This window comes from Phaethon aethereus (assembly GCF_964289735.1).
Source record: "Phaethon aethereus genome assembly, chromosome: 3".
Classification (NCBI taxonomy): Eukaryota; Metazoa; Chordata; class Aves; order Phaethontiformes; family Phaethontidae; genus Phaethon; species Phaethon aethereus.
In genome coordinates this window covers 115,751,429-115,762,541 of record NC_138576.1, presented here as the reverse complement: position 1 = coordinate 115,762,541, position 11,113 = coordinate 115,751,429, and the positions used below count along the sequence as shown (strand labels likewise).

Below are 11,113 nucleotides of genomic sequence, written 5' to 3'. Positions count from 1 at the left end.
ATGGCGGTGGCGGCGGCCCGAGCGCGGGTGCTGCGCGCCCTCAGCCGCCCGCTCCTGCTAGGACGGGTCCCGGTCGCCGCCCGGCGCTGCTGCAGCGACGCGGGGGGCCCGGCTGCGCTGCCGCCCGGCGGGTACGGGGTCTGGCAGGAGCGGGCGGCCCGCGACCCCGCCGGTTTCTGGGCAGAGGTGGCGCGGGGGACGCTGCGCTGGGACAACCCCTTCCACACGGCCTGCCGGGCCGGCCCGGCCGCCGGCACCGCCCGCTGGTTCCTCGGCGGCCGCCTCAACGTCTCGGGTAAGGCGTCCCCCGCGCCCCGGGGCCGCCCCGCCGGCGCCACCCGCTTCTGCCTTCGGGCTGGCCGGGAGGTTTCCCACTGGGGTAGTTTTCGCCAGCGCCTCCTCTTTGGGGGAAAAGCCCGAGCATTTCGGCTGGGCGGCGCTCGGAGAAGATCTGCCGGGCGTTGCGGAATGGCTGGGCAGCGGGGAGAAAATCCGAAGCCGGGGATAACCCCGGGCTAAGCCTCTCGCCCGGGCGCGGCTTCCCCGGCGGCGCCCATCGCTTCGGCGGGGAGCCTGGCGTAGCCCCGGCGCCGTGCCGGCCGCGGTGCCGCGACCTCGGCCCTGCATGGGGACCTGCCTGGCCCCGTGGTGGGCTCCGCTGCGCCGACCCGCCGGGGAGGCGGAGGTGGGGACGGTGCGAGCCCCATCTCGTACGGGGGAAGCTGCAGCTTCTTCTCTCTGTTGAACGAGGAGCTCGGTCTTTTCCTCCAACTTCACCACTTCACGTGAAGGAAGAGGAAAACTTGCCGTGACAGTCCCAACTACCTCTGAGTTTTTTCCTGGCCGTATCTGCCTTGAAGGCTCCTCTGTGCTGTGGCCCTGCTTCATCCAGTGGGAGTAAGCCCTAGCCCCCTCTAGGGTACAGCTCGGTGGTGAAGTCTTTTAAAAGGGATGTACGTTTCTTACCTTTATTTTCCATTCCTGGAAGAGTGCTTCAATCACCAGTTCGGTAGTGCAGGGGCTGTAACGATCTCTGGCCACCTTTTTTCACAACAAAAGAGCAAACCCTCCTCAGATCTTCCAGAGAATGCAGGGAAGCGTCTCCTCCCAGGAGATGATTCCCAGCAGCGGATTCCAAGTTGACAGAGGTCTGTGTACAGCCCTGCTTCCAGCACCCATCGATCGGAGGGATTTTAGCCAGACTCTGTTTTCATTGATTCCTACTGAAAGGAAGATCTTGGCTGAGCACATAGACTTTCAGGGATCTGTTTCCTTCCTCTCTACAGTGGGATCAGCACCTTCTTCTGCATCCCACATGTGTCAGGTGTCTGAAATACAGGTATATAATACAGGGCCTGATTTTTGATCATGTCTTGTATCTGTTTTTTCAGCAAGCACTAACTAAATGCCACTTACTGTTGTTTGCATAGGTAAAAAGAAGTCGTAGACCTCTGAAACACAGATAAACAGAGTGAAACCATTTGGCTATTGCTGGTTTTCTGCTTTTAAAGCATGATGAAGATGGTACTTGTCCACAGCCGAGTTTTCCACTAGGAGCCTCTGGTTTTTGTCCCTTGATAGTTGATTTGAACACTGGTTACGGGAACATGGCAACAGTTCAGGCCCCTGATCCAGAGCATCTTGTGTGCCCATCTCCCAACACAGCTGGACCACAGGCAACTCAGTCATCTGCTGCTTTTTGCTTGGGGAGAGCTTGCGGTAGGATTTGGGGGAAATCCGAGCTTCAGTGCTTCTGAGTTTATTGCACTGTAACTCCCAGCCAGGAGAATAACCCGACGAACTACTGCACTTCCAGCCAAGGCACTGGGTTCTCAGGAGCATGTCTTGCTGAAATGAATTGTTTCCAAGCGTTGTTGAGGGGGCAAGAAAACTTATGGAGAAACCATTAGGGTGTAGTAGTAAGGGGAAGGTCACGAAATTCTATTTTGTAAAATGAGCAAAAGGCCCTTGCAAGCCTGAGATCAGGAAGGAAATAACAGCATTTGGCTCTGGTTCACCTGCTAGTTCTTACTGAGCAAAGAGCTAAAGCTCTCACTGGGCTCAGCTGGGGCTGGCTGTGACATAAATTCCCTCTGAAGGCTAGTATGGCTGCTCACAAGTAAGAAATGCTGCTTAAGCAATGAATCCCCATTAATGTGATTTACTGTAGCATGTTGCAATCTGTGAGGGTGTTGCTGCAATGAGTTTGGAGGTTGGAGTTGCTAAGGGTCGTGGACCAAGCCACCACAGATCCAACTACCTACGGATGGATGGCAGAGGAAACCAGTGTATAACTGCTTAAAGTGTTCCCCATTATTATGGGGAATTATTATTATTATTGTCCTCCTATATTGTATTAGGATGGCCTAAGAAATGGCTTTATCTCTTTTATTTTTATAGTATTGCTGCCGGAATTTACATTAAAAAAATAGACTTTAAACAGCTGAAAGGTGCTTGTTCATATTTTTGAGATTGACAGCTGTTCTTGTAATGAAATATGCCAAATTCTGAGGGGTTCCTATCCCTGTGCACCTTCAGGGGCTCGTTCCCACCCTTCCTGTGGTGGTGTAAATTGGCTGTGATCACTGAACAGCCCAAGCTGACTCCCAGGCTGCGGTTTATAAGTAAACTTAATTGAATTTTAAGAACTTTACAAATTGTGACAGCAATAGACAGCTTTCATTGCACGTAATTTATCTGGAAAAATGAAATCCTTCCCCACCAGTATTAATGTTTCCAGGAAATATGATATGAAACTCAGCAATTTTTTATGGGTTTTCTCTGAGTTATACAGAGTATGCCTGACTGGTTTTTAATAGTTGTCTATTGAAATAAAGTAACTGCCTTTGGAAGATTATAATGAAATAAATAAGCATAGTTTAGGCTTGGAATTAATACTTTACAAGGTTAATCTCTAATCATCAGGCAAGTTGCTACTGAACATGCAGGCAGATTTCTTGGGTGGATTCTCTGTAAGTTTCTTCAGGGTGGGTGCTCTCCCTAAATCTGAGGGAGCATCTCATGTAGTTGTTCAGGTTCCCTCTACCTCAAGTTGTTGGGGTGGAGAGATGCACCTTCAGAAGGTCATTTAATATCTGTAAGTTTCAGGAGGTGTAGTACACAGCTTGAGACATGTTCATCTTTCCCAGATGTCTGGTAACGTGTAGGTGTCTCTACTCTTGGAGTTTACTCTAGATCCTAAAGTTTTAGATATTTCTCTTAGCTGAGATTCGGCACTTCTGTTATACCCTGGAATAAAAATGTTTCACATGAGCTTTAATTAGAAAATTAAAATGATGCAGTACTAAAAATGCAAGCTGGGGAAGACAGTCTGTCAGATTTATGCAGTGAAATGCTGCTCTGGGGAGCAAAAACATCAAATAATGTCTTGTCTTTGTGCTGCTGGGAGCAAGGGAGAGATTTGGGCTGGTTTAAGCTTTAGCCAGTGGAGCTAAGCTGAGCTGAATCAGCTGAGGCCTCTTCTGGGGATGCCATCTCTAAGGCAGCTGTACAAATTAAGTATAGTTTTTGTAGTATTTGCATACTACAGATATGGCAAAGGACAGTTTTACTAGTGCTACAAATACTATCACTTCCAGTGTTATAAATGAGTGTGTGGCTAGCTAGCTAACAAATGATGTTTCATCTCAGACTAGCTTGGTGTTATGCTTGACCAAGCTAAGTTCAGAGAGAGCACCTTGCCATATGATCAGGCTTTGTTTAATGCTCTGTTTTCTTACAGTAAATTGCTTAGATCAACACGTCGAAAAGTCTCCGAACAGAGTGGCTTTGATCTGGGAGAGAGATGAACCTGGCACAGCAGTGCGTGTCACGTACAGGTATGGCACCTTCTGACGATGCTTTACGATGCTTGGCAGTGTGGTGGGGCAGGGAGAAGAGCTGCTGCTCTGAAATCGGACCTGTGTGAAACTCTGCTTTCTTCCAAGATAGGACACAGCACTGGGGTGTCATGATGAGATATCTGCTGAAAAACGGAGGCATGTTCCCACTGAGAAATGATATTCTTCCCTTGGGCTTTTCATGGAGAGAGCTCCCTGATCTTTGACACCTGTATAATAAACATTACAGGGCGAGAGGTACACTGAATGTAAGGTAGCGACAGCTACTGAAAATTTCACATTGAGATCTGGCATCATCTTCTGGTCATGGCATTAATCAGGCCTGCTTGTAGATTCCGTGTCTTTAAGTGGGGGCTTTTAGAAGAGAAAGGCTTGTTTTTTCTCCCTGGCTTGTTCTCGCCTGCCAGTTTTCTTTTGGCTCGTTAGAAGTGTTCATGGGAAAATTTCTGTGAGCAGCTTTCAGTTTCAGCACAGCAGCAAATAGCTTGGTGCAGACATCTTGTGTTGACAGTCAATAGCATGACACCGAGTCCTGGCTGGAGGGGATTTGAAGCTCCCTGTGTTCCTCTTCCCCATCCTCAGTGCAGTTTAGGACAACCTTGAGGCTGCTCTGAGTGATGCCACCTTGTAATTACTTCTATAGATTGTAGGGTCTGTTAGAATGTGGCAGTTTTCAAGCATATTTCTCTTCTCCCTGCGATGTGTCCTCATTTAGGAGACAGGCCTGCCTGCAAAAATGCCTTTTACATCATCTGTCTCTCTAGCATCTCTCTGGTTTTCCAGACTTGTACGTTCCTCAGGGCGTATTTTAGGGAGCTGATGTTTGATCTTCTGGATCGGAAAGCAGAAGAGACATAGGAAGTCCTGGCGTCTGGTGCTTTTCTACTTTTCTGTAGAAGTGTTTTCTGTAGCTTGTTGATAGTTGGGATTCCTGGAGCTCCTTGAGTCTAAAGAAGTTCTGGTGGTCTGGTTCACCTCCATTATACATTGGAGTGAGGAAGCTGGTCAGCAGGGAGGAGTGGGTGTACAAATAGCTTTGAGAGGTTAGTGCTCCATGCAACAGAAATAAACACTATCCGATACAAAGCTGTGGAAGAAGTGGATTGGTTTTAATCTTGGTGGTGTTATTTGGCAGGCTATGTAGGCATGTTATGATACAAATGTGTTGTAACCACCTGGGTAGCTTGGCTAAATGCTTTGAGTTTTGCTTTTGCCATTCTGGAGGTAGGAAAGGAGATGGAATAGAAGGTTCTCCCAGAGTGTGTGTACTTTGACCAGTCTCTTCGTGCCCCAGGTGTGAAACTGGGGGTAGGTCAGAGGTGGGAATTGTGCTCTGATTAACCTGAGAAGGAAAGCAACCCATCAGAGAGCATATTTAAGGCAACTCTAGCCTCCCCCTTAGACTGCTACTTGAAATGTGCTGAGCTGCTCCAGACCCTCAAACCTTCTTCTCAGGATCTCTGGAGATACGAGAAGGCCTTTCTGAAGTGCAACAGAACTTTTTTTTTTTCTTGGCCATGTCAAAATGTATTTGGAAGAAAGCATATTTTCAGCCTGTGGCTTTGTGGTTGCTGTGGCTTGAAGACAAGTAACCCACATCTGAAAACTGAATCCCTCTTTGTGCAGCCTTACAAAGATACGGTAACTAGCAACCAGAAGGAAGAACATCCAAGTGAAAGGCAAGTTGGCAACCTCTATTTTAAGATTTCTGCTTGTATTTGATAGCCATGTTCCTGTTTCTGCCTGATACTCTTGGTGAGATGTGACTGCATTCCAGTGACACAATTTCTCAAGAGACTTTGGTCCTACCACGTGGTAAAAACAGGTCACTTGGTTCTCTGCTTATCTCATTAAGTCAGGAATAGCTTTGTTGAAAACAGTGATATTATACGGGTGTGTACGCAAGGAAAGAACCAAAAGATTTGCCTTTCCTGTGATCTTTGGGGTACATTTTTAAAGGTTTTAAATGGGACAGTAAAGCTTTCCAAGATGTGTTGGCACTGACCTCCCTTTGAGGCTGAGCTTAGCTGAAAACTTTTTGCAGTAGCGTCTTGTTTTAGCTAGAAGTTTTGTGAGGGGAAAAAAGAGAAAGAGGTGTCTCAGAAGCTGTGATGCCGGTTGAGTAATCCTCCGAGAGCCTTCTGTAGCAGGGTGGCCTCTGCACGCCAGCCCCAGTGTACAGAGGGAGTGAGAGGGATGCTGGACATCAGGAGGACCCAAACGGGTGTCGGTGGCAGAGAAGATGTGCCCCTTTCCTTAGGATCTGGATGTGCTGTTAATGGGACAGCAGCCTTAAAGTTGTGTGCTAGGAAGGTAAAGACTTTAATTTGGCCACTGCCTCATGGACCAGCTTTGAGGAAGGTCCTGGAATCTAGCTGGGAGGTGTCCAGGGCTTACGTGGAGAGAAGTACAAGGCACCAGTCTGTTGCATTATCTGCTTGGTAAAGCTTGCTTCTGTGAGCTTCTTCTCCTTATAGATAAGCCTAGGGTGGCACAAGGAAAGATGTGGCTGCTGGCATGGGTGCTCTCCCTTCTCCTCTGGGGAGCTGTCAGGGGCAAGAAAACAGCTGAGTGCTGGCCCCGTTCCCATCACAGCCCGCAAAGGAAGCAGGCGGCCGTGCAGGAAAAGGGCTGGAACAGGCTTCCTCCTCCCTGAGGAAGGGGAAAGCCTCCATCAGCGGGGCCTCCGCCGTGCATTGGCAAGAAAACGCAGCTGCATTGGAAAGTACTGTCCCAGCTTGCTCATCCTTGGGAGAAATAAGAGGCTCCATTTTCCTCTGCTGCCCCACTAACAGCCTCACTTGCAGCGGGCAAAGAGCTGGTGGGGCTGTGCCGTAAGTCAGTCCACATCCCCACATACACTTGCCAGCAAGGTGTGCTGTGTTCGTGCCGCTGAGTTCGAGTGCTCTCTGCTAGGAGAGGAATTCAAACATCTCCGTGTTGGCAAAGATACACAAAGCCATGGGTGAAACATTTCAGTTTTGATTGAATGGTGATTGGTGCCCTCACAACCTCAGTTGTAATGATCTTTTTCACTGATGAAATCACTGACTCGCTATCCTGTCTCTCTGGATGTTGCAACTCGGCCTTTCAGGGGAAAAAAAGGTTCCCTGGCTCCTCTTCTGCTTTTTTCCTCTCTCTGGATTTCTTTTTTATCAAGTAGAAATTCAACTAAGTTTCATGTTATCTCCAGTTTTGAATGGGAAGGCAGGAGACTGTTTTTTTACTGCTGTGTGACAACAGGGCATGCAACCCTCCTGGGATTTGGTGGCTGCAGCAAAGCAGGGACAGGTCACGCTAATCTGTTATCAGAGAGGTCTGGCTCTCCAGAGGCTAAACCACCATAAACCCATTGATAGGGCAGTGGCAAAGTTGCAGTTAGCCCACAGGAGTGTGCTGCCGTGAGCAGCCAGCAGAATGGTCCAACCCGTCTGGGAGCATTTTGTCCTGCTCTGGGGATGTTGTCAGGGTCCAGGAGCTTTGAAACCTTGTGGAGGAATTCACCAACGTGTTGCTGAGCCTGGGTTTTAAAGGGCACTATATTATCAAGTGCCTTATTTAAGCAGGCAGAGTTGGTGGCTGTGGGGTTGCAGCCTCTGTAAGCTCAGCAACAGGGAATGTTAAACACAGCAGCTGAAGTTATGCCAGACCTCCCTCTGTCCGACATGGGGTTATTTATTCTCTCCGGTGTTCCCTTGTTTACCACGGTCTCCACAAATTAGCCGCTTGTGAGCCAGTGTTCCCTAGCGCTGTGAAATCCTATGGATATTGCCGAAGGGAGCCGTGCAAAGCAGTAGGCAGCGGTACGTGTTAGTTAACCTGTTTTTGCAAAGAGTTGCAGGCTGAGTCTTAGCAGAAGGGTTTTAATTTACAAAGGAGCTCACTCCAGTGCAGAAAATTTTGCAGGGAGATGAAATGTTCAAAATGCAAAATACAAAGTAGGGAGAGGAAAGCAGAAGCTGGGGGGCCAGAAATTAGGGTCCTAGGTAGATTTTCCTAGGGTCCTAGGTAGGTGGGAATGTGCAGAGGAGACATGGTTGGACATTCTCATTAGCCACATCACAGCTGTGCCTTTAACAAGCCAGCGGATGGTGGTTCCTCTGCCCGAGCTGAAATAGTTGAAATTGTATTAGAGATCACTGTGAAGACTGCAGCTGGAAACCATGTGGGTACTTATGAGGCTGTGCAATGTGGAAGGTGTTTCTCATTGACAGCAAACTCTTTTCCTTCTTTCCAGTCTTGGCTTCCTAGGTTGAACTTGCAAGTAAATCTTGCCCAGGCTTTCGGCTTTTCCCATCCAAGGCAGCTCAGGGACTTTTCACTTTCTCACCTGAGAAAGGCCACAAGGGGTTTTCCTTGCCTTGGGTTCAGGATGTCTGCAGGAAGGCTGGAGAATTGTGCTCAGTTTAGCAATTGAACCTACAGCTAAAAAAGCCTCACGTTGAGCTTTGTATTTTTCAGCTATTCTCACTAAAATAGAAAAAAATGTTGAGTCTTAGGAGGTAAGATATGAGGGTGTTGGGCTGAGAGATGCCCAGATCTGTTTGTTTGTTTATTTTTTAAACTAACCTGTTTGGGGCATTTGACCTGAATTTTCAAATAGTTTCAGCCCGATCCAAACTATGGTTCTAGGAAATAAACTGGTTGCTGCAAGAAATACTGAACCCAGCCTTAGTGCTGAGACAGCAGAGAACATGTCTTGTGCTGAACCTCCTAAACAGGCACTGCCAAAGCCCGTATACGGCATTATATTAGGAAAATGTCTAGAAACAGTTTGCAAAAGGCTGCTTCCCAAAGGAGGTCTTGATGTGATTTTTTTCTGATGTAAAAAGAACTGGCTTCCTTTGTTTAGAAAGCAGCAGGCTGTTTTGCTGTGGCAAAAGATAGCATCAGACTTCTTGGAAAAATGTTTCTGCCAGGCATCCCTAAAATGCGTCAGAGAAATGCCATGTGTCGATGATGGGTTTTACAGGAGTTGTTGTTCCAGACGTTGAGCGATGGGCTTTTGAAACGCAGGCACCACTGTATCTGGGGAGGGATCTGGGAGAAATATGGTCTGGTAGTTTCTGAACAGAGATGTTGTAGAGATAGGGAGAGAAGTGCTGCATCTGTTAGATTATACAGAAGTACCGGCCTGAGCAGTGATCTGTTGGCTCAGCTGAGGGGAGAGCCTTGCAGGTCTTGTGCTTACAAGGGATGCTGTGATAGCTGAGGAGATGCCTGCGTAAAGGGTGATGAGTCTTTAGTGGAGAACAGTGTTAATGCCCAAAGCCTTGTTTATGGGGAAAAAGGGAGCACACCTTAGAGAGAGAGAGAGATAAGAGTTTATTCTTAGTATAATTGAGCCCTTAACATTCTAATCTTATTAGTTAAAATCTAATTATTACAGAAAAAGACAGAATGAGGACCGGTTGGTTACCACTTTTGTCCAGCGTCAGACAACGTTTCTTTTACTGGTCATTCACAGCCTGGGGACACCAGTTCAAGCCTGTACTCCATCTCTTGTCATCGCATGCCTGTTCTCCTTCATGCCACGTCCCGTGCCTCCACTTCTCAAAGCCTCTTATACCAAGCCTGTATTTCTTTATACTACCTCATTATGCTATGTAAACCCATGATGGTAGCATAAAAAGATAAGCACATAAAAAAAATTAGCCATGGTTACCTGGTCAATTAGAAGAATTGCTGTTGCAGCTAAACCAAATGAAACAAGGCTGCAGGTAGGTCAAGAAGAACTTGGAGCGAGCATCACAAGCTGCATTCCCAACACCTTGCAAACTCACTACAAAGTCTGTGGCATGTTGCTTGCCACCGCAGTACTATGTTTCAGGGCTGCAGGGACACAACAGGAGCAGACTGTTCTATCCCTGAAAGGAGATGGTTTTCCAGCAGGCCGTGACATGAAACAGCTACGTGAAGGGCTTGCTCCAAAGCTGATGGAAATCAGCGGACAGTGGGTCGGGAGAGCAAACCCAAGAGCAGCTGTGCTGGTTTTGGCTGGGGTAGAGTTAATTTTCTTCGTAGAAGCTAGTATGAAGCTATGTTTTGGATTTGGACTGGAAACAGTGTAGATATACAGGGATATTTTCGTTACTGCTGAGCAGTGCTTACACAGAGCCAAGACCTCTTCTGCTTCTCACCTCACCCCACCAGCGAGCAGGTGGGGGGTGCTCAAGAAGCTGGGAGGGGACACAGCTGGGACAGCTGACCCCAACTGACCAAAGGGATATTCCATACCATACATACCATATGATGTCATGCTCAGCATATAAAGCTGGGAGGGGAGGGAAAGAAGGAAGGGAGGGACGTTCGGAGTGATGGTGTTTGCTTCCCAAGTAACCATTACGTATGATGGAGCCCTGCTTTCCTGGCGATGGCTGAACACCTGCCTGCCCATGGGGAGTGGTGAATGGATTCCTCGTTTTGCTTTGCTTGTGCGTGTGGCTTTTACTTTACCGATGAAACTGTCTTTATCTCAACCCACGAGTTTTCTCACTTTTACTCTACCGGTTCTCTTCCCCCGTCCCACCGTGGGGGAGTGAGCGAGCGGGCGGCTGCATGGGGCTTAGTTGCCGGCTGGGGTTAAACCACGACAGCAGCTCTGCAACGGGGTGGTTGTTACGAATGTGGAGGAGATTTATGTGCAACCCAGCCTCTCCTTGCTCATGTTTCCTGCTGGCACAGGGGCATGAGCCAGCTCTCTCCATAGAGATCTTGTGAGTGTCATTTAATGCCTGTCAGTGTGTCGCCTGCGCTGTGAGAAGACATGTCGTTGTGGTAAGAACATGCTTCCCTCTGATTTTGGAGGTGAGGGTTTGGGGTGGGTAAATTCACGTGAAATCCATGTTCAGCAGCTATTTACCCTCACACATGCAGTACAAGGAATGGGTTGGACTTGTCCGGATTTTTAGTTGAAAGGTAACATTTTCCAAAAGCAAGTCTAGAGTCTCCTCCATGTGACATAATTTTTCACCTTCCCTGCCCATGTTCGTTAATGTGCCTGCCATCTCCCTGGCTTGCTTTCTTTTAAAAGCACATGCTGTATATACTCTTTTTTTTCCTCCTCTGCAAACGGCCTTGCCTCCTGGGTCTGGCTGGTTGGTCCTTCCTTGTTTCTCAGCTCCACCCTGATACTTTACCCACCGGAGCGGTGTATGCCCGATTTGCTCTCTTACTTGCCCTCAACTCCTACGATTGCTTTTGCAGAGGTGCTGCAGACCGTTGTGCCATGAACTGACTTTGCAGCTTCTTGA

At 48.1% G+C, this 11,113-nt stretch overlaps 1 protein-coding gene across 1 annotated transcript in view; it reads left to right on the top strand.

Moving 5' to 3' along the window:
- ACSS1 (acyl-CoA synthetase short chain family member 1) overlaps positions 1-11,113 on the top strand; it is a gene marked incomplete at both ends in the record, with an annotated part of 34,839 nt that continues 23,726 nt past the window's right edge. Inside the window, 2 exons of the mRNA XM_081998487.1 lie at positions 1-295; positions 3,743-3,839. Of these exons, the coding sequence (XP_081854613.1) occupies positions 1-295; positions 3,743-3,839 (392 nt within the window). The remainder of the gene's footprint in view (positions 296-3,742; positions 3,840-11,113) is intronic.